This window comes from Geotrypetes seraphini, chromosome 10 (assembly GCF_902459505.1).
Source record: "Geotrypetes seraphini chromosome 10, aGeoSer1.1, whole genome shotgun sequence".
NCBI classification, from domain to species: Eukaryota; Metazoa; Chordata; class Amphibia; order Gymnophiona; family Dermophiidae; genus Geotrypetes; species Geotrypetes seraphini.
The window spans coordinates 112,155,047-112,178,153 of record NC_047093.1 but is presented as its reverse complement, the minus strand read 5'-3'; the positions used below and the strand labels follow the sequence as shown (position 1 = coordinate 112,178,153).

General features: G+C 46.2%; 1 protein-coding gene across 3 annotated transcripts in view; it reads left to right on the top strand.

The window, feature by feature from the left end:
• Positions 1-23,107, top strand: part of UCK2 (uridine-cytidine kinase 2) — a 148,011-nt gene that overhangs the window by 85,452 nt on the left and 39,452 nt on the right. For all 3 annotated transcript variants that reach the window (XM_033962174.1, XM_033962176.1, XM_033962175.1), the window contains exons 3-4: positions 8,638-8,734; positions 16,843-16,985. In XM_033962174.1, the coding sequence (XP_033818065.1) occupies positions 8,638-8,734; positions 16,843-16,985 (240 nt within the window). The remainder of the gene's footprint in view (positions 1-8,637; positions 8,735-16,842; positions 16,986-23,107) is intronic.

Here is a 23,107-nt window from a genome sequence, read left to right as displayed (position 1 = left end):
AAGATGGGCTGCTGTGATTTGAAGGAGTGTTGAAGATAGCTGAAACCTGAAACAAATTCCACTTCTCCCCCACCCATAAGCTCTCCCCGGGCTTATCTTAGGAAGACCCAGTAGTTTATTGAAGTCTTCAGGGGCAGCCCATGGTGTCTAATCACATTCCAACCAAAGTGGAACTTCAGAAGTCCACTCAAGAGAGGGTTCATATATATTTGATATAGTCTGGTTTAATACATCACCTGCACATTTTCATTTTTATGTGAAATCTGTTTTTATTATGCAAAAAATAAATGCAAACCACATATTACAATACACTTCACCAATTCTAACACAGTTGTGGTATCCACTGAGTAGACTTCTATCGTATTATTCAACACTTCATAAATGGTCTCACAAGTCCAAGTCATTCAAAATCAAACTCTGAGCTCTGTTGACCTGGGAGCCTGTCTTTTGGGTTGTGGGGTCATGCAAGCCTCCCAAGCCTCATATGTCAGCAGTAGATGAAACTGATTTTTCCAATGCCATTAGCCTGGTGAGGAGTCTTTCAGCCAATATTGTAAAATACATTTGTGACCCACCATGCATGCCTTATTGAACAGAGAGCATATCCCTATTCCATAGACCTGACGGCTACCAGCTTGACCAAAAATTACCCCCCCCTGGGTGAGGTAAATACAACCACCCCCCATAGCTTACCCAAGTAATATAAAATACGATTTTCACATGTTTGCAATTCCATACAACTTGAGAGATATTAGTGGTCTGCCCACACCATCTGCACATCAGCGTTTCCGTCAAGTAGTAAGCCTGTATCTGAGTGGGCGAATAAATGGCAGATGAACTTCAATGTAGGGAAATGCAAGGTCATGCATATAGGGAAAAAGAATCCCATGTTCAGCTACCAAATGGGGGGATTAGTACTAGAGGGAAGTAACCTTGAAAGAGACTTGGGGTGTGCTGGTGGATACAACAATGAAGTCAACGGCACAATGCGCAGCAGCTTCGAAGAAGGCAAACAGAATGTTGGGTATTTATTAAGAAGAGTATTACAACCAGAACGAAGGAAGTCATCATGCCGCTGTACCGCGCGATGGTAAGACCACATCTGGAGTACTGTGTCCAATATTGGTCGCCGTACCTGAAGAAGGACATGGAGATACTTGAGAGGGTTCAGAGAAGAGTGACAAGAATGATAAAAGGTATGGAAAATCTTTCATACGCAGAGAGGCTAGAAAGGCTGGGGCTCTTCACCCTGGAGAAGTGAAGACTCAGAGGAGACATGATAGAGACTTACAAGAACATGAAGGGCATAGAGAAGGTGGAAAGGGACAGATTCTTCAGCCTATTGGGAACTACAAGAACAAGGGAGCACTCGGAGAAACTGAAAGGGGACAGGTTTAGAACCAATGCTAGGAAATTTTTCTTCACTCATAGGGTGGTGGACACCTGGAATGCGCTTCCAGAGGATGTGATAGGACAGAGTACATTAAGGGGATTCAAAGAGGGATTGGACAAGTTCCTGAAGGATACGGAGATTGAGGGATATAGATAGAGGTAGAGATAGGACCATGAAAGTGTATAGATAGAAAAAAATGGGGATTAAAGGGTTTTAGACAAAGGATCACTTACAGGTCATGGAACTGATGGGCCACTGCGGGAGCGGACTGCTGGGTGCGATGGACCCCTGGTCTGACCCAGCGGAGGCAACTTCTTATGTTCTTATAAAGTATGCTCTATTAAGAATCCTAAATGCACATTCTCTGCAGGCTGCCCCTTTAATAATCCTTGGTATCTGAGTAAGCGCTTGATATATCATTGACCCCCCCCCCCCAAGGCCACCCCCAGTTCTTCATTCCATTTGGCTGTCAAACCTTCAAAGGATCTAGCAGGTGTAATAGTCCAAATGGACCAATGCAGGCAGGACACAGAATAAAGCATCTCCTCCTTATTCTGAAACAATTTTCTCAGTTTTTTGGCCACTCCTATGCATATCCCACCCGCCTGCAATGTAGCAATATAGTGTGTCAATTGGATATACCCATTGCCCCAGGTTCATTAGATAGATTGTGAGCCCACCAGGACAGACAGGGAAAATGCTTGAGAAGCTGAATAAATGCATGTAAACAGTTCTGAGCTCCCCTGGGAAAATGGTATAGAAAATTGAATAAATAAATAAGTGCCCTCTCCCAACGTGGAAGAATTTCATCATACTCTCCTCATCTAGTACTTGAGAGACCATATGGAGATCCTGCCCCCCCAACTACGATATACTCTTGAGGACAATCCTGGGGGAAAGTCCAAATTCCCTTGTAGTGGCAATAGGTCCTTTACATGTGGATTGTACCCCAAAATCGGCATTAGATGCTTCCAAGCCACTTGCAATGAGCCCAACAGGGGACTTCAAGCAACTTCCCTAGGTAGCTGTTGTAAAAGATACATGAAATGTAGAGGTGAGAAAAGTGCCTGTTCATAATGAAGGGGAGTATTAACTGTTGTCTCCTGTAATCCAGTCCTGTACATGGTGCAAGAGGCATGCCTAGTTATACTGTCTTAAGTCTGGGAGACCCATACCCCCCTTATTCTGTGGTCCCAAGAGCCGATCAAAGAAAAGTTTAGATTTGCCACCCAACCAACAATACTTGATCAACAGCTGCCTCAAGTATTTTCAGTCTCGAGATGTTAGCCAGATTGTTACTATTTGGAAAAGAGAGAGCCATTTAGGAAAGAGGGTCATGCGGGATAAAGATAGGCATCCCCCCAAGGATAATGGCGGGGCAGCTGTTTAGTGTGCTGCAAAAGTGGTGGAGTATTGACATTTATAAAGATGATAGGGATTCGATGGTAGGTTAATGCCAAGATATTTAAAGTAGACTTCCACACAACGCAAAGAGAAACAAGGCCCCCATTGGTCCCACAAACTATCATCTGTTGCTAAAGCCTCCAACTTTCCCATAGTTAGTTTAAAACTGGAGAAATCTCCATATTCTTGGAAGCTTTCTAGAAGGGTAGACGGATAATTTTGGTTGGGTGATATGGATCAGGATATCATCTGCAAAGGCCGCTATTTTAAAGGAGTGTTCCCCAATCTGGACTCCAACTATTTCAGGGTTGCTCAATATTTCATGTATTAATGGGTCAAGAGTGAGGACAAAAAGCATGGGGGATAATGGGCACACCTACCGGGTATCTCCTAGGAAAATAATACGATTGAACTCCATTAACTCCTATCCTCGCCCACAGATCATGATACAATGTCCATACTACTTCACTAAAGAAACCCCCCCCCAAGCCCTTACTTCTCCAATACTCCAAACAGAACTCCCAGTGAACCCTATTGAAGGCTGCCTCTGCATCAAAACTGATGAGCAGAGAAGGCCTCTTCTGATGGTAGACCCAATCCAGGGAGCCCAAGATCTTATGCACATTTTTAGCCACTGTCCTGCCCTGCATGAACCCCACCTGAGATAGTGCCACCAATTGAGGCAGTCTCTTAGCCAACCTATTTGCTAATACCTTGCCTAATAGCTTTGCCTCACAGCATAGCAGTGAGATCAGGTGGTAGGATTCAACCTTAGTGGGATCTTTACCAGGATTTTGAAACACCAATATCTGTGTCCTATGTAGTGACATGGGTAGTATCCCTTCTTGGATCTGATGATTGAACATAGACACAAGAGGCTGAGAAAGATCCCCCATCAAGATTTTATAGAACTCGGCTTTATACCTATCTATTCAGGGGGGCCTTATACAGTATAATGGGCTATATTATATGGCTTACATTTCCTCCTCCTGAATAGGAGCATTGAGGAGACTCCAGGCCTCCTTCACAAGTCTTGGCAAGTCCAGGCTGGAGAGAGATGCAACACTGGCCATTCCAACCTCCTCTGAATACAGTTTGGTATAATAATACTGAAAAAGCTTATGAATTGCAGCATCTTGTCTAGTGAGTGTATCCTGAGATGTGCGTAATTGTTGTACACGTGGGTTGGACTGCTGTCCTCGAACTAAGCGAGACATCAATTTACCTGCTTTGTCCCCTTTTTTTTATAAAGTTGGTACTGGTAGTATTTCACTGACTTCTTGGCCCGCATGTGTAACAACTTAAGTTCTGTCTATAAAACTAGTAGCTGTTCTTTATGGGCCACAGTGGGGGAAGCCCATGAGCTCTGCGTGCTGCTATTAACAGTCTCTCCAGTGTCAAGATGGCTTTGTCTAATGTGCTTTTTATTACTGGAATATGCAATTATATCCCCCTGTAAAACTACCTTCGCAGTTTCCCAGAAAAGGGTGGGCTCAGTGCAGTGTTTTGCATTACTTTCTTTATAATATCAGTGGGCGTGTATATATGCAAGAAATTTTAGGATCCTTATTCAGCTCTAGCGGAAATCTCCATTGAGGAGCAGAGGCTGAGGTTATCTGGAGCTCTAGGGTCAGCCATACAAACGCATGGCCTAAAACTGTCGGGCCTATGCCTGCCTCAATCACTGATAAAGTATCTGAGCAAAGAATGTAATCAATACATGAATGAGTATTATGAGCTCTTGAGCAATGGGTATAGTCCCTATCAAGTGGTTGGAGGGCCCTCCATATATATCTAGCAACTGTAAGGTCTTGCACAAAAGTAGTTTTTCCTTTGACATCCCAATTTTCCACAATGTGGGAGAATGACTTATCCATGACAGGTCCGCCACTAAAGTTTCCACCCCCCCCCCCCAACAAAAACGGACAAGCAGCATGCTCCAGCAGGGGCTTAAGAATATATCAAAAGAACCTCTTATCATACATGTTTGGGGCATAGAGGTTACAGAGTAAAATCTCCATCCCATTGATCTTAACAGAGCAATAATAAAACGCCCTGTAGGGTCTTAACTGAAATGTTTTAACTACTGGGCTTTTATGGAACAATATAAGTACCCCGGCCTTTTTATTGACAGTAGGAAATTCTTGATAATCCCCCACACACCGCTTTAGCAATTTGCTGTGCTCCTGTTCCGTCTGCTGCATCTCCTGCAGCATTGCTATTGAAGCCTTTTGTCTATGAAGAGACTGCAAAATTTTTGTTCTCTTCACTGGGGAGGAAATACCTCCCACGTTCCAGGAAAAAATCTGAGGGCCATCAACTAATGGACAAAAGCTAGCATGAGAAGGTTATTTTGCAGAGTCGTATAAACCAACAGGGATTGTCCCAGCCACTGTCCCCCATAGAGCAGGAAAGTGAGAATGTTTAATCATCGTAATTATAGTACATAGTGCCTCGTTCATGACCCACCAGCAGATACCCGAAACATCCATATCTCTGCCCATCCCTCTCCCCACCATCCTGCACCCAACCCCAATATGACTATGGATAGGGAAACAAACCCATTCTTCAATATCCCAGCATACTAGATGCCCTGGTGCATTGTGCTTCAGCCCATTCCCACACCTTCCATACCACATAGCATCCAGCAACCTAAAGAGTATTAATGATAACAAAATATAATAAGGAATTCACATACTTGTCCTTCTCATTCTAAATCTATACCTATACTTCCCTTCCACCTTTCATACCCTCATACGTAATAACCAGCATGTCTGGTGTACTGGTTTGGTACCCATTGTCCCACATTAGATGTTGCCAAGAAATCAATGAAAGTCCACCAGACATACTAGTCTATAGCTTGTGTTATTACTCCACAGATCATCTCGGGGGAGGGTATTGATTACAGTAGATGTAAGAAGAATGGAACTACCACAAAGCCAATCGCCGCTCCAGTCTCATTCGGATCCTTGCAAATATTATTTTGTTCTACAAAGTTCATAGCATCCTGAAGCTTCATGAAGTAATGTCTCTAGCTTTGTTATTGAAGGTGCAATTTCGCCGGGTAAAGCAGGGCAAATGGAGTCCTCATCATAGCCAGACGCATGGTTGTGATCCTGTTTGAATAATCTTGGAAACAGAAGACCTTCTGTGACTTGCCAACTTGAAGTGCTCTCGGAACAAGATCTTTATGACTATAATTGAGGAGCCTGAAAATCACTGCCCTCGGTTTCTTATTTTGTTCTTTCCAGGCCCCCATTTGATGTGCCCTCTCTATTCAAAGTGGGCTTGCTTCGCCCGTTAGTCATTCTTTAACTAACATTTTTTTTTTTTTCTAAAAAGCCCTCCAATTCTCAGTCAAGCAGATTGTTGCGACAACTCTAATTTTTGAGGTCATCCACCTGGTCTGCTAGTTGATGACAGAGTGTGCTGAGCCTTTGATTTTCAGCATGAAGCTGCCCTGTGTCTGACTCCAGTGTTTCAATGCACTGCCCAGTGGCAACAACATCTTTATTCATGTCAGTTACCCGCTCTTCCACCTCCGTTAACTTGTCCAGCACCGGTTGTAGTTTACGATCCAGCGACCCTTCCAGGGCCGCTGAAATTTCCGCTGTTATTTTGGCCATCCATGCAGCTCCAGCCATGGAGACAAGGGCTCTTTCCCTTCCGCCATCTTGTGATTTCATCATTGCCTATCACAATTTATTTCAAATTTTTTGAGGCCATAGCAGCTCGCAGAGACCAGAGAAGACGCCCTCCACTTGCTGCACAATGATGGGAAACTAAATATCCAGATTTGTCTCACATCGGGTAGCTAAAATAGCCAGATTAGCTAGGGGAGATGAGGAGCCAAGCGATTAGTTACCACTTGGCACCATGGTGTCATGTGAAAGGTGGGGCCCTTGGGATCACATTTAAACACTATCATAACTTATAATTTTGAAATCTCATTTATTCAGTTTTCTATACCATTCTCCCAGGCGAGCTCAGAACGGTTTACATTTTTATTTAGATACTAGTGTTTTAACCCGTTACATTCATTACAGTAACGGGTGCTAGAATAGCCCCACCTAAACCCTGACTCTGAACCTACCCATGCCCCGCCTCTATATTTAAGCAGCATAAATTTGTTCTACTCTTTGGGACCTGTGGTCTGTCTCAGTATGGTAACTCTTATGCTTCTCTGGCTTACTTCCTTTTGTTCTCTAGTCACCTCCTGCCTCATCCCATCCCTGTACACCATGTCCTCCCTATCTCTCCTCTTTCCCTCTTTCTCTCCATCCCTGTGTACCATCTTCTCCCTCTCTTTACCTCTCCTATGGTCTGCTATCTTTATCCTCTTTCCCAGTCTGAAATCTCTCTCCCCTCTTTGTCTTCCCCTCCCCCTTCCCCTCCCCCTGCCTTAGTCTTGAACCTCTTCCCCCTCCTTCCTTTCCCTGGTCTGACATCTCTCTATTCTTTCTCTGTCCCCCACCCCAACCCCCTTTCCCATCCAGTAGTCTTAATATCCCCTTTCCTTCCTCTTCCTCCCATGGTCTGGCATCTCTATCTGCCCCTTCCCTTTCTTCCCTAGCAGGTCTGGTCCTTTACTTTACTTTTCTCCCCATCCCTGAGGTCCAGCATCTCTTATCCTCACCATGCTATTCCTCCCCATCCCTCACTGCTTGCTCACTGATATCCTTGAGGTGCTGCTAACTCTTTGGTCATAGGCAGCATGAGTGAAGTAAACACACTGCCTCTGGTGACTGGAAGCTTTCTCTCTGCTACTGTTTTCCGCCTATGTGGGAGCAGGAAGCAGCAGCATAGGAAAAGCTTCTGGGTCACTGAAGGCAATTTGGTTACTTCACTCATGCTGCCTATGGCCGAAGAGTTAAAGCAGCAGCACTGCGAGAACGGTAAGCAAGCACCAGATTTTGTGAGGGGGGGGTCGGCAGTAGGGGACTCCAGATAGGTGCGTTGGCCTTGCAGTGGGGTGGGTGGGCAGGGGACCTATAGCCGCTGGCAGCCTGCTGCAGCCGACAGCTGCGGAAGCTAATACCTTCATGTTGGCTGTCCCGCACAGGAGCAACACCAGACCCTCCGCCTGGCCCTGTTTGCTGTTCCGAGCTCGGGGCAGTTGTAGTCGCGCATGCGCACTTCTTCCGGCCACGGACATACGGAACACGCAAGTAGAAGTGCTCATGCGAGGCTTAGGGTTTTATTATAGAGATTCAAGCATTTTTCCCTGACTGTCGTGGTGGGCTCACAATCTATCTCAAGATTGTGCACCCCTGTTCTTTCAAATATGACTTTTTTGAATGTCACACCACATTAAAAATTTAGTCGCTTTATTCCAAAATACAGCCCTTTTATTATAATATTCTTCTACAGCCTAGGTTTAATTTGGAGGAGTCTTGAGGAAGGCCAATTGCTGAAACATAGACCGTGTTGGGTCCTTTTTTTGCTACCACTAGTTACATGATACACCTTGTTCATAGAACACAAGACTTTTATTAAAACAATGTTTTAAACCTTATACATTTTTTTTGTAACTTTGCTGTCTGTGTACAGTCTCTTCCTCTGTAAACCGCTCTGAACTGCTTGTGGTATTGCGGTATACAAAAATAAAGTTATTATTATTATTATTAATGTAATCTTGTTCTTTCTGCATCAATCCAGGTACTATACATTTTTATCTACTAGGTTGTTGTTGTTGTTGTTGGGGTTTTTTTTTCTTGTGATTATTCTTTTGTGGCTTGTTTTCCCCTTTCATATTGGTAGTACAGATTTGAACCAGTTTTGTTGGCGAGTGTTTAATATATGCTATAATTTTTATTTATTTATTTTTTTCCTGTTTTCAGATGCCTTTGACAATGAATTGATTTTAAAGACACTCCAAGAGATCATGGATGGGAGAACTGTGCAAATCCCAGTTTATGACTTTGTCTCTCATTCACGGTATGGTTCTGTTTCGCTTAAATATTAAGTCAGAATAACAAATCTCAAACTAGGTACAGAATTCAAATAATTAGAAAAGTTGTACACTTTTAAAAAAAAAAATTTAGCCTTTATAATATACTGTGTGTGATGAAAACAAAATAGGCTAAAAAAAATTTCATGTTGTAAATTAGAATGCGCAAAAGAAGGGTATCCTAGTCCTGCCATCCCCTAGTTTAAGTTGACTATAGTCATTCAATCTTGCCAGGTGCTCATTGGAATATAAAGATTTCCCTACTGTGTTTGACCAAAGGTCAATAAAATCAGTATCCTGTTTGTTACAATGGCCCATCCAGATCCCAAAAAGTAATAAGCAATAATTTTCCTCAGCTCAGAATTAATAGAATTTATGGACTTGACCAAATCTCTAAACAGTCCTGTGTAAAACTGCTCTATCAGTGAATTCTAGAACTTAACTAGGTATTGAGAGAGAATATTTTCTCCTATTTAAAGAGTGAGCGGGGGTGGGTGAAATACTCACATGGATTAAAATCTGGCTAGTGGATAGGAAACAGTGTGGATAAATGGACAATACTCGGACTGGAAGAACATCACCAGTGGGGTGCCGCAGGGCTCGGTACTTAGACCCGTACTCTTCAACATATTCATAAACGATCTGGAAATGGGTACGACGAGTGATGTGATTAAATTTGCAGACGATACAAAGTTATTCAGAGTAGTGAAGATGCAGGGGGATTGTGAAGATTTGCAACGCGACATAACCATACTTGAGAAATAGGCAGCGACATGGCAAATGAGGTTCAACGTGGATAAGTGTAAGGTAATGCATGTCGGTTTCAAAAATCCCATACACGAATACGAGATGTCTGGGGAGGTACTAGGAGAGACCCCCCCGGAAATAGACTTGGGAGTAAAGGTCGACAAGTCAATGAAGCCACAGCGCAATGCGCAGCAGCGAAAAGGGCGAACAGAATGCTAGGAATGATTAAAAAGGGGATCACGAACAGATCAGAGAAGGTTATCATGCCGCTGTACCGCGCCATGGTACGTTCTCACCTGGAATACTGCATCCAGCACTGGTCACTGTACATGAAGGACATGGTATTATTCGAAAGGGTCCAGAGAAGAGCGACTAAAATGGTTAAGGGGTTGGAGGAGTTGTGATGTAGGCAGCTGTCCAGGCCTACCTCGGTAATGAGACCTCGAACGCTATATACTGGTTTCAATAAGTATATATTTATTTAGCCAATCAATAACAGCTTACAGGAATAAATCATTTAGCATATAGCGTAACAGAAGGTGATCTTCAGGCCTGTAGATCCTCTGATGTCTGTTCTGCTCTCTCCCTTCTAAAGGCCTGGTTTTTATACATTTCTTAGTGGCCAACACCACGTTGGCCTACATCACATGATACATCCTTATTGGCTACTTTCCTATGCATTACTGCCTAGTTACATTTCTTTATTGGCTGGTTGACCTGCGTCATGTTATATATTCACCCTGTTTCCCGTAAAACCTACCTTTTTCCCCAAAATGCCTGTTTCCCCACCATATTAGTATTTCCGAGCACAAGCCCCCCTCCCAACTGCAAATATCTCTGACACTTTCTATTAGATGATATTTCTTGTGAATTCTGTCTTCTGACCATGGTCTGTTTATCTCTTCATGGTATCTGGCTGGGCGGGCCTTGGTGTAAAACCACAGCTAACCCACAGCCTCAGGACCTGTTGCTTTTTCTCTAGTTTTACTGCTACAGTAGCTAATTGAACTTAAAAACAGCGTATTTCCCCATCTTTGCATGCTCTTTAGTTAATGATGTGAAATATCTTTCCACAGTTAATCTACTGTTTCTATCATCTGCAGAGATAGATAAGGTAGATGTCAGTTGCAGGGGGTGAGGGCAGTTTTTCTGTAAGGAGAAAAGTGATCTTTGTCTTTTTCCCATCCCCCTTTACCTGGTTTGCTAATGTCAGGACTTACAGGGATGTATCCAGAGCTTCCATGCTTTATCTTCCTCCTTCTCTCAGTTGGTATACAGTAAGATTATTTTTTATTTTTTTATTCAATTTTCTATACCGTTCTCCCAGGGGAGTTCAGAACGGTTTACATTAATTTATTCAGGTATTCGAGCATTTTTCCCTGTCTGTCCTGGCGGGCTCACAATCTACCTAATGTACCTGGGGCATTGGGGGGATTAAGTGACTTGCCCAGGGTAACAAGGAGCAGCATGGGGTTGAACCCACAACCCCAAGGTGCTGAGGCTGCAGCTTTAACCACTGCGCCACACACTGGGCCTGTTCTCCCTTGAAAAGAGGAGACTGAGAGGGGACATGATTGAAACATTCAAGATAATGAAGGGAATAGACTTGGTAGATAGACAGGTTGTTCACCCTCTCCAATGTAGAGATAACGAGAAGGCACTCTCTAAAGTTACAGATAGGGGTAGAGATAGGACTATGAAGGTTAATAGATAAAAGGGGAATGAAGGGTTTCAGACAAAGAATCACTTTACAGGTCATGGACCTGATGGGCCGCCGCGGGCTGCTGGGTGCGATGGACCTCTGGTCTGACCAGCGGAGGCAACTTCTTATGTTCTTAAAAGGGGATAGATTCCGTACAAATGTAAGGAAGTTCTTCACCCAGAAAGTGATAGAGAACTAGAATGCTCTTCTGGAATCTGTTATAAAGGAAAACACCCTCCAGGGATTCAAGACAAGGTTGAATAAGTTCCTGCTGAACCATAATGTACACAGGTAGAGCACTGGTCTTTGACCTAAGGGCCGCCGCCTGAGGGGACTGCTGGGCACGAATGACCACTGGTCTGACCCAGCAGCGGCAATTCTTATGTTCTTATGTTCACTCTCCAATCTTCTGCTACTGTAATGTACACCTCCAGGGAATTCTGCATTATATGTGTGCATAAATTCTACCATACTTGTGTAATTTCTCACAACTGTCTGAACTATCCCCTGACTTTCTTGCTCCCCCTGACCTCTTTTCACCTACTCCTACTCCCAAAAGGAGGAGCAATGCCAAATTGCTTCTGCTTCTGTTGATCTCAACTGGACATCTGACCTTTTTGCCTCTAAAGTCAGACCACCATATTTCAAAATAGCAACCACCTCTCTGATAGGGGTCAAATGCTGCCATTTTGACAGATTCGGCATTGTTCTGTCTTGAGGTGGGGTAGAGAATTGTGGAGATTCTTGGAGGTTTGAGAGGGGGTGGGATTTCTAGAGGCAAGAACAACTGATATCTCCTGCTTTCAGAGGTAGATGAGAGGTTAGGAAGTCTGGGCATTTGGGCCACCATGCTTTATGGAAGAACATATAAGAGGTCTACATAAACTGCAAATGGTTTTCAAGGGTGGTGATGTGAAGGAACTGAAAGATCTTGGTGGATTTGGAAGATGTACTAAGCCAAATCAACAAGTTAAAAAAGTAATAAATGACCTGGACCGGATGGTATACATCCCAGGGTACTAAAAGAATTCAAAACATGAAATTACTGAACTGCTGTTAGTGATCTGTAATGTTGCTAAAATCTGTAGTACCTGGAGTTTGGAGGGTGGCCAATGTAACGCCAATTTTTTTTTTTTTAAGGGTTTCAGGGTAGATCAGGAAATTGCAAGCCTGACTTCAGTGCTGGGCAAAATAGTGGAAACAATTTATGAAAAATAAAATTGTGGAACACATAGACAAACATGATTTAATGAGACAGTCAGCATGGGTTCAGCTGAGAGAGATCTTGCCTCACCAATTTGCTTGACTTTGAAGGTGTGAATAAACATGTGGATAAAGGTGAACCAGTTGATATTATAGTGTATCTAGATTTTCAGAAAATTTTTGACAGTTCCTCATGAGAGGCTCCTGAGAAAATTTAAAGAGTCATGGAATAGGAGGCATAGTTCAGTTGTGGATTAGGAATTGGTTATCAAATAGAAAACAGGGTAGGGTTAAATGGAATTTGTATTGGGACCGGTGCTATTTAACTTATTTATAAATGATCTGGAAATTGTAATTACAGTATTTTCACATAGATAACACGCACCCATGTAAAATGCGCACACGGGTATAGCGCGCGAAAAACACAAATTTATGTAGAGAAATTTTTATATACCGCGCACGCTACCCGACTCTCCTCTGGCCGCCCCGACTCTCCTTTCGCCCGCCCCGACTCTCCTCTCCCTCTTGAAGTCCTGTCCCCACCCTGAAAGCCTGATGCCCCCCCCCCGACGTCCGATTCACTCCCCCCCCCCCCGGAGGACCGCTCGCACCCCCACCCCGAAGGACCGCTCGCACGCACCCGCACCCCCACCCTGAAGGACCGCTCGCACCCCCACAGCCTCCCGACCCCCCCATCATGTAGAAGCTCCTACCGGTGTCCTGCTGCTTCCTCTTGGCTGTCCCGACTCCCCGACACGATCGGGGCAAGAGGGAGCTCAAGCCCTCTTGCCCCAGCCAACCGCGGCACCCCCGACACGATCGAGGCAAGAGGGAGCTCAAGCCCTCTTGCCCCCCCGACTCCCCGACACGATCGGGGCAAAAGGGACCCCAAGCCCTCTTGCCCCGCCGACTCCCCAACTCCCCGACAATATCGGGCCAGGAGGGAGCCCAAGTCCTCCTGGCCCTGGCAACCCCCCCCCCGCTAGTTGTTCAGGCCAGGAGGGAGCCCAAGTCCTCCTGGCCCTGGCGAACCCCCCCCCCCCCCCCGCTAGTTGTTCGGGCCAGGAGGGAGCCCAAACCCTCCTGGCCACGGCGACCCCCTACCCCCACCCCTCACTACATTATGGGCAGGAGGGATCCCAGGCCCTCCTGCCCTCGACGCAAACCTCCCTCCCCCCAACGACCGCCTCCCCCCCAAGACCCTCCGACCCCCCCCCCAGCCGACCCCCACCCCCCTTCCCCGTACCTTTGTGTAGTTGGCCGGACAGACGGGAGCCAAACCCGCCTGTCCGGCAGGCAGCCAACGACGGAATGAGGCCGGATTGGCCCATCTGTCCCAAAGCTCCGCCTACTGGTGGGGCCTAAGGCGCCTGGGCCAATCAGAATAGGCCCGGGAGGCTTAGGTCCTTCCTGGGGGCGGGGCCTTGGGCACATGGTCGGGTTGGACCCATGTGCCTCAGGCCCCGCCCCCAGGTGGGACCTAAGGCGCCCGGGCCTATTCTGATTGGCCCAGGCGCCTTAGGCCCCACCAGTAGGCGGAGCTTTGGGACGGATGGGCCAATCCGGCCTCATTCCGTTGTTGGCTGCCTGCCGGACAGGCGAGTTTGACTCCCGTCTCTCCGGCCAACTACACAAAGGTACGGGGAAGGGGGGTGGGGGAGTCGTGGGGGTCGGCCAGGGGGGTCACGGGTCGGCTGGGGGGGCGGTCGGAGGTTCTGGGGGGGGGTGGTCGTTGGGGGGAGGGGGGTTTGCGTCAAGGGCAGGAGGGCCTGGGATCCCTCCTGCCCGTAATGTAGTGCGGGGTGGGGGTAGGGGGTCGCCGGGAGTAGGGGGTCGCCGTGGCCAGGAGAGTTTGTGCTCACTCCTGGCCCGAACAACTAGCGGGGGGTGGGGTCGCCAGGGCCAGGAGGACTTGGGCTCCCTCCTGGCCCGATATTGTCGGGGAGTCGGCGGGGCAAGAGGGCTTGGGCTCCCTTTTGCCCCGATCGTGTCGGGGGGGCAAGAGGGCTTGAGCTCCCTCTTGTCCCGATCGTGTCGGGGGTGCTGCGGTTGGCTGAGGCAAGAGGGCTTGAGCTCCCTCTTACCCCGATCGTGTCGGGTGTTGGGACCGCCAAGAGGAAGCAGCAGGACACCGATAGGAGCTTCTACATGATGGGGGGGGGGGTCGGGAGGCTGTGGGGGTGCGGGTGCGGGTGGGAGTGCATGCGAGCGGTCCTTCGGGGTGGGGATGCGGGTGCGGGTGCGTGCGAGCGGTCCTTCGGGGTGGGGGTGCGAGCAGTCCTGCGGAAGGGTGAATCGGACGTCGGGGGGGAACTATGTAAAAAAAATTTTGTACAATGCGCTCACGCATATAACACGCAAGGGTATGCGCGGTATATAAAAACCACGTATAACGCATGCGTTATATGCGAGAAAATACGGTACACGTGAGGTGATTAGATTTGCAGATAACACTAAACTGTTCAAAGTTGTTAAAAATGCATGCGGACTGTAAAAAATTGCAGGCAGACTTTAGGAAACTGGGTGTCCAAATGGCAGATGAAATTTAATGTAGACAAATACAAAGTGATGCACATTGGGAAGAATAACCCAAATCATAGTTACCATATGCTAGAGTCCACCGTGAGGGTTTGCGCCCAAGAAAATCTGAGTGTCATTGTAAACAATACAATGAAACCTTCCGCTCAATGTGTGGTGGCGGCGGCCAAGAAAGCAAACAAGATGCTAGGAATTATTACTTTTTTTTTTTTTTTTTAAAAAGGATGGTTAACAAGACTAAGAATGTTATAATGCCTCAGTATCACGACATGGTGCATCCTCACCTGGAGTATTGTGTTCAGTTCTCGTCACCTTATCTCAAGAAAGATATAATGGAACTAGAAAAGGCCCAAAGAAGAGCACTCAATATAAAGGGGATGGAACGCCTCTCGTATGAGGAAAGATAAAAACGTTAGGGCTTTTCATCTTGGAAAAGTGACGGGTGAGGGGATATGATTGAATTCTACAAAATCCTGAGTGATGTAGAATAGGTACAACTGGATCAATTTTTTTTTTTTTACTGTGTCAAAGATTAGGGAGCACTCAAAGTTACAGGGAAATAATTTTAAAACCAATAGAAGGAAATATTTTTTCACTTAGAGAATAGTTAATCTCTGAAGTGCGTTGCCAGAGGTTGTGGTAAGAGTGATTAATGTAGCTGATTTTTAAGAAAAAGGTTTGAACAATTTTCTGGAGGAAAAGTCCATAGTCTGTTATTGAAACACATGGGGGAAGCCACTGCTTGCTCTGGATCAGCATGAATGGTCTCTCTGCACAACCTTCTTAAGTCAGATTTTTTTCCACTTGGATACAGGACATAGATCTCTTTGCTTACCCCTCTCCCCATCATATTGTTTTGAATGCCTTCCTTGTTCATTGGAGGGACAGTTTCCTTTACGCATTTTCTCCTATACCTCTCATCAGGAATACTACTACTCAAACTTTGCCAAGATCGAAGCACCATGACCCTCTGGCCATGTCGGGTTTAGTGTCTGCTTCTCCTAGAGCTTTTGTCCAAGAAACCATGCATGTTGTAACAGTTTCCAACACTGATACAGATCATGATTTGTGTTACCAAGGAAGTAAATACTTTTTCTTGGCTACAGTACTTATAGAAAATCTTCCACTCAGCGTTGTTACCGCTTCAAATGGACTAAGCTTTCTTCCTGGTGTACATTGCATTCTTTGGAACTGGTCACATGTCTACTTCATCCATAATGAATTATTTTCATCTCCAACTCTGGACTAAAAACTAATTCAGTCTGAGTACATCTCAGTGGTATTGGTGTGTTTCATTCTCCCTTGTACAAGAAATCTGTCTGTTCATCCTTGGTAGCTGGTTTCATGTGGAATGATTCTATCAAGCCAAGAGTGTGGTGCAGTGGTTAAAGCTATAGCCTTGGCACCCTGAGGTTGTGGGTTCAAATCCGCATTGTTCCTTGTGACCCTTGTGTTCTAGCATTTGCCCCCAACATAGCCAGCTAGGCGAATACATGGTCACATTGGGTTTTTCTATTTAATAAATTTCACTCCTCTTCAGCTTATTTGGTCTGTTTTGTTGTACATCTGAAAGCTTGATTGAGCGATTAAATATTTATCCATATATGTTCTACCAAATTTTCTCATGTGCACTGTTTTGATTAATTCAAATGATCAAGGGATGTAGATGTACAGTAATAAGGGGGAGATAGTAAACAGCAGTGCAGGTACATGGCGCTCTATTCAGCATATCATGTGCTTCTGAGATCAGTTTTGAAGGTTTAAGTTTTCTTGTTTTAGGTTGGTTTCATGTAATTTTAGCTTTGAACACTCCTGTCAAAATAAATACAGAAATGCCTTGGGGTGCTGAAAACCTGTGGGGGGGTTTCATGACATTTTATAACATTCCTTCATATTTGTTGGCAGGAAGGAGGACACGATCACTGTGTACCCAGCTGATGTTGTTCTCTTTGAGGGGATCCTGGCTTTCTATGCACAGAACATCAGGGACTTGTTCCAGTTGAAGCTCTTTGTTGATACAGATGCAGACACAAGACTTTCACGTAGAGGTAAAAGGCTTAGTTTAGCATACTTAATTGCAAGTCCCAGGGACCGGTAGCAGCCCCCATGGACACCTAATGTGGCTCCCTAAACCTTTTCTCTTAATATATATACTCCCCTCACCCCTCTTTCCCCCTCACCCCATCATGCCCAGAGTTTAGAGCTGCTCTGCTTCCCTTCAGGTCTATGGCTCTCAATAAATTTATTATAAAGCACACAAATACTCATGCCATTTTTGCAAGACTTTGAACAGTAAAGAAGTTTGGACACAATGTGGATCACGCTTAACATAGAAACATGATGGTAGATAAAGGCCAAATGGCCCATCCAGTCTGCCCCACGTCTTCTTGAATTCAGCCTTTGTCGCCACCACCTCTACCAAGAGACTATTCCACCAAGAGCCTCATGATGGACAGTGCCTGCAAAAAGACAGTGGGAAAAGTCAGAGTATTAAACCAGAGAGATGCAGCTTGCAGGGATTGAGAACAGGATGATGCTGGCTGATGGAATTTGAGAATGACTGGGAAAAGTATGTATTGAAAGAAGGGGGTAATCTGGGATCTGGGTTGAGGAGATAAGATGGGCTGAGAGATCTGGAGAATCAACTTCATACACATTTCAACGAGTGTACCTAAGTAGCCAGATTGGCTACATAATTGTAAAGATACCCCCACCCCAGTCCCCCTCATGGTTCTGGGCCCCATTCACTTCATCTAGTACTAGTCGGGCTTTCACACTGAAATTGTGTTTGCAACCTGCTCTCTTCAAATCGGTGAAGATCACTGCTTAGTCTGTTATGCAAATAGGAGATATAGGGTGGCACTAAACAAAGCTAGTTGAAAAATTTAGCCATCTGTGTAGAAGAGAAGAACTTGCTCTGTCAGTTTTCTAGGCAACCTAGTTATAAATAGTGTAATTCTATACAGCTTTATCCATATGTAAAGCATGTTTTATATACAAGCTTTCATAAAACTGTATGGTTACATCTGTATATCTATTTTGTGTGCTTAAGTGCACATACTTCTAATGATCTTGACTAAGGTATTTCCAGGGAATGAAGAATCACAAAATATGTACAACTCCAAATCTATCCTGAGCAGTCTACTCATTTTTATTAGAAAACCTTGAAAGCTAATTTTTAATGTGCAGTTTCAAGTAAAGCCAGAAATATTTTGATAGCTAAGCACTCTATCCATGTAGATGAGGCCAAAGAACATAACACAGAATGCACAAATATGTTGGGTGGATGGGGGGTTTCCAAGAAAGTTTATTGAATTTTAGTAAAGCACTAGCTGATCACCTGGCATTGCCTGGATATAAATTCCCTTGAACATTCACTTGAGAGGATTAACATCACACAAATTTTCAGTTTTCACTTTGTTTAGGTTTCACCAAACCACAGCTGCACTTCCTTATATACTGTTGACTGTGACATCATTCCCCAAGCTTCACACCATTGGTCAAAGCAATGTGTCTTTATCCCAGGACAAGCAGGCAGCATATTCTTGACTGATGGGTGACGGCACCGACGGAGCCCCGGTACGGACAATTTTAGAGTGATTGCACTCTAAGAACTTTGAAAGTTCTAGTAGGCCGCACCGCGCACGCGCGAGTGCCTTCCCGCCCGACAGAGGCGCGCGGTCCCCAGTTTCTTAGTTTCCGCGGAGCTAAGAAGACGCGTGTTCCAACTGCTGCTGGAAAATTTTTTCAAATTTTTCTCGCCTTCCCGCTCGCGCGTTATTTTCTTGTCGTGATTTATTCACCTTATCGTTTCTTTCTTTTATTTAAAAAAAAAAGTCCATTTTTTTCTACTTTTTTCCGGTCAGCCCCGGCGGGGCCTGTTGGCACCATCGAAACCTCGGGCTTTGATTTTGCTACGGCCGTTTTTCCCTTCATGCCCCCTTCACCGGGTTTTAAGAAGTGTCAGCGGTGTGCACGTCCTATTTCCCTTTCCGACCCGCACAAGTGGTGCCTTCAGTGTCTGGGTCCGGACCATAGGGCAGAAATGTGCACCCGCTGCAGTTCTCTCCAAAAGAGAACTCTAAAGAATCGCCAAATTCAACAGCGAATTCTTTTCGGTGCCGCCATGGAAGTTCCCCCGGCATCGACACCGTCATCTTCCTCCAAATCGGCACCGGTGACTTCGACACTGCAAGATCCATCCTCGGTGTCGCACCCTGTAGGTAAGCCGGCTAAGAAGCCATCCCCTACTGTCCTTAGCCCACCAGTCGAACAAGCAGTGAGCCAAGTCCTGCAGACTGCGCGCCGGCCTCGCAAACGCTCCGCTCCTATTGAAGTCACTGCCTCTTCATCGGCATCGACTTCGCCTGAGCGTCGAGCTGCACCGCAGGTACCGAGCAAGAAAAAAGCGGTACCGGTGCCATCGGGACCGTCTCTGGATGAGAGAATAGCATCCATCCTTCAGGTCCAGCTTAAGGAGCAGTTACAACACTTGCTCCCGGCTCTGCTGACTCCGAGCTTTCCAGTGTCGGTACCTACTGAGCATTCGGTGCCGATCGTCGAACAGCCTGTTTTGTCGGTATCGACGTTGTCGGCACCGCAAAAATCTGTTTCTATGCCTGTTCTCTCGGCGGAACCGAAGTCTCTTCGACGCACTGCTTACTCGACTTCGGAGCCAGTGCCGTTCTCTGACACCCGTACTGCTGTACAGTCACCCGGTACGGTGTCCATGAGGTCTGGTAAATCGGTACGCAAAACCAAGCATACCAAACCTTCTACCCCACTTTCTCAGGGCCGTCTGTCATCGGTACGGGACCCTGATTTGTGGGATGATTCTGATGACCCCCTCGGTACCGAGGCAGATTATTCCTCGGAGGAGGATGTTACATCGGTGCAGGATCCTGCTGGTAAGCCAGAGCACTCGTCCTTCATCAAGTTTCTTAAGGAGATGTCGGACACCCTTTCCATCCCTCTAAAGTCTGACTCTAAAAAATCCAAAGCATTTCTTGATGCTTTGGATTTTGACCAGCCTCCGAAAGAATTTTTAAAGTTACCCCTCCATGACATCTTGAGGGAAACTTTTTACAAAAATTTAGAAACTCCTCTCACCGTTCCAGGAGCCCCTAGGAAGCTGGAATCGCTTTACAAGGTGATTCCTATTCCAGGGTTTGACAAACTCCAGCTGCCCCATGAATCTCTGCTGGTGGAGTCCACCCTCAAAAAATCGGCAGGCTCTAGTGTATATGCCTCTGTCCCTCCTGGCAGAGAGGGCAAGGCCATGGATAAATTTGGTAAAAGACTTTACAAAAATGCAATGCTGGCCAACCGTTCAGGTAATTATGCGTTTCACTTCTCTTTTTACCTGAAACATTTGATTCAGCAAGTCTCTTCTTTTCAAAAGTATCTTCCTGACCATAAGCTTCCTGCATTCCAACAATGCACTTCCAGTCTCCTACAACTCAGGAAGTTCATGGTCCGGTCCATCTATGATACTTTTGAACTCGCATCCCGAGCCACGGCTATGTCTATAGCGATGAGACGATTGGCATGGCTCCGAGTCTCCGACCTTGATGTGAACCACCAGGACCGCCTTGCCAATGCTCCCTGCCTGGGTGATGAGCTCTTTGGAGAATCTATGGATACCACCACTCAAAAGCTCTCTGCACATGAGACGAGGTGGAATACTTTGCTGAAAAATAAAAAGAAGCCTCCTCCTCCTCGTCCATTTAGACAGCAGCCATCATATCAGAGGCGGTTTTCTGCTCGGCCAGTTCAGCCTCAACCTCCACAACCTCGGAGGCAGCGGCAACAGCACCAACAAGCACGTCAGCAACAGCCGCCTACCATAAAGCCTGTCACTCAGAGTAAGCCGACTCAGCCCTTTTGACTCCCTTCTCCTGGGCATTGCCAGTCTCCCTCCCTCCTGTCCTCTTCCACAGCCCATAGGAAGTCGATTAACCATTTTTCACTCTCGATGGGAGGTAATCACCACCGACCAGTGGGTGCTCTCGATCATAGCCCATGGCTACTCCCTCAATTTTCAGACTCCCCCGCCGTTAGGCCTGCCAAAAGAGTCTGCTTCCAACAAGTCTCAGTCCCTCCTCCTCGCTCAAGAGGTTCAATCCCTCCTTCTTCTCAATGCCATCGAAGAAGTTCCTCAAGATCAGCGAGGTCAGGGTTTTTACTCCCGGTACTTTCTAGTTCCCAAAAAGACCGGAGACCTCAGACCCATCTTAGATCTCAGAGATCTCAACAAATGTTTGGTCAAGGAGAAGTTCAAAATGCTCTCTCTTGCCACCCTCTACCCTCTTCTCGCTCAGGGCGACTGGCTATGCTCCCTCGATCTCAAAGAGGCTTACACACATATTCCTATCCATCTGACGTCCAGGCAATATCTGCGCTTTCTTATCAATCAACATCATTATCAGTACAAAGTGCTACCCTTCGGCCTGGCCTCCTCTCCCAGGGTATTCACCAAATGTCTGATTGTGGTAGCGGCCTATCTCCGCTCTCACAACTTTCAAGTCTTCCCTTATCTGGACGACTGGTTGATCAAAGCTCATTCCCCTCAGGCGGTTCTGCTTGCCACCAATCAGACCATTCACTTCCTTCGACTATTAGGGTTCGAAATCAATCTACCCAAGTCTCACCTCATTCCGACCCAGCGACTTCAATTTATTGAAGCCGTTCTGGACACTGTTCTGATGAGGGCGTTTCTTCCATCCAACCGCCTTCACGCCATCCTCCATCTGTCAGCAGGTGTTTCAACAGATTACCATTTCTGCGAATCACATGATGGTGCTATTGGGGCACATGGCTTCAACAGTACATGTCACACCCTTCGCACATCTCCACCTGCGTACTCCTCAATGGACCTTAGCGAACCAATGGTCCCAAGCGACGGATCCTTGTTCACAACACATATCTGTGACCTAGTCTCTTCGACAGTCGCTTCTTTGGTGGTTGACATCTTCAAATCTATCCAGAGGTCTGCTGTTCCATCTACCTCCTCATCAACTAGTCATCACCACAGATTCCTCCCCCTACGCCTGGGGAGCTCACTTGAACGAATTCCAAACTCAGGGATTTTGGACTGCCCAGGAAAAGAAACACCACATCAATTTCCTGGAACTCCGAGCGATGTTCTATGCCCTCAAGGCGTTTCAACATCTTCTCTTTCCTCAAGTACTACTCATTTGCACAGACAATCAAGTTGCAATGTACTACATCAACAAACAGGGAGGAACGGGCTCTCGCCTGTTGTGTCAGGAAGCCCAACGGATTTGGTCTTGGGCGACAGCTCGTCACTTATTCCTGAAGGCTATCTACATTCAAGGGGAACAGAATTCCTTAGCGGACAATCTCAGCAGAATTCTCCAACCTCACGAATGGACTCTCGATCCCTCGACTCTTCAGTCCATTTTCGCTCAATGGGGCACTCCTCAAGTGGACCTTTTTGCAGCTCCCCACAACCATCAGCTGCCCCTGTTTTGCTCCAGACTCTCCTCTCCTCACCGTCTGGTGCCCGATGCATTTCTCCTGGATTGGACCAGTCTCTTCCTATATGCTTTTCCCCCTCTACCGCTCATGCTGCGAACACTGTTCAAGCTCAAGAGGGAACAAGCCACCATGATTCTCATCGCTCCACGGTGGCCCAGGCAACATTGGTTCTCCCTTCTACTTCAACTCAGTTCCAGGGAACCCATACCTCTTCCACTGTTTCCTTCTCTGCTTTCTCAGCATCAGCAGACCCTACTGCATCCCAACCTACAGTCTCTGCACCTGACAGCTTGGTATCTCTCGGGCTGACTTCGGCTCACTCACTCCTTTCTCAGCCTGTCCGCTCTATCATTGATGCTTCCAGGAAACCGGCCACGCTCCAATGTTATCAACAGAAGTGGTCTCGGTTTTCTTCCTGGTGCCTCTTACATCACCATGATCCCATGTCTCTAGCAGTGGGACTGGTGTTGGACTATCTTCTTTCCTTGTCTGACTCTGGTCTTAAATCTACTTCTATCAGAGTTCACCTTAGTGCCATTGCTGCCTTTCATGAGCCAATTCATGGAAAACCCCTCTCGGCTCATCCTTTGGTTTCTCGGTTCATGAGGGGCCTTTTCAATGTGAAACCACCTCTCAAGCCTCCTCCTGTGGTCTGGGATCTCAATGTGGT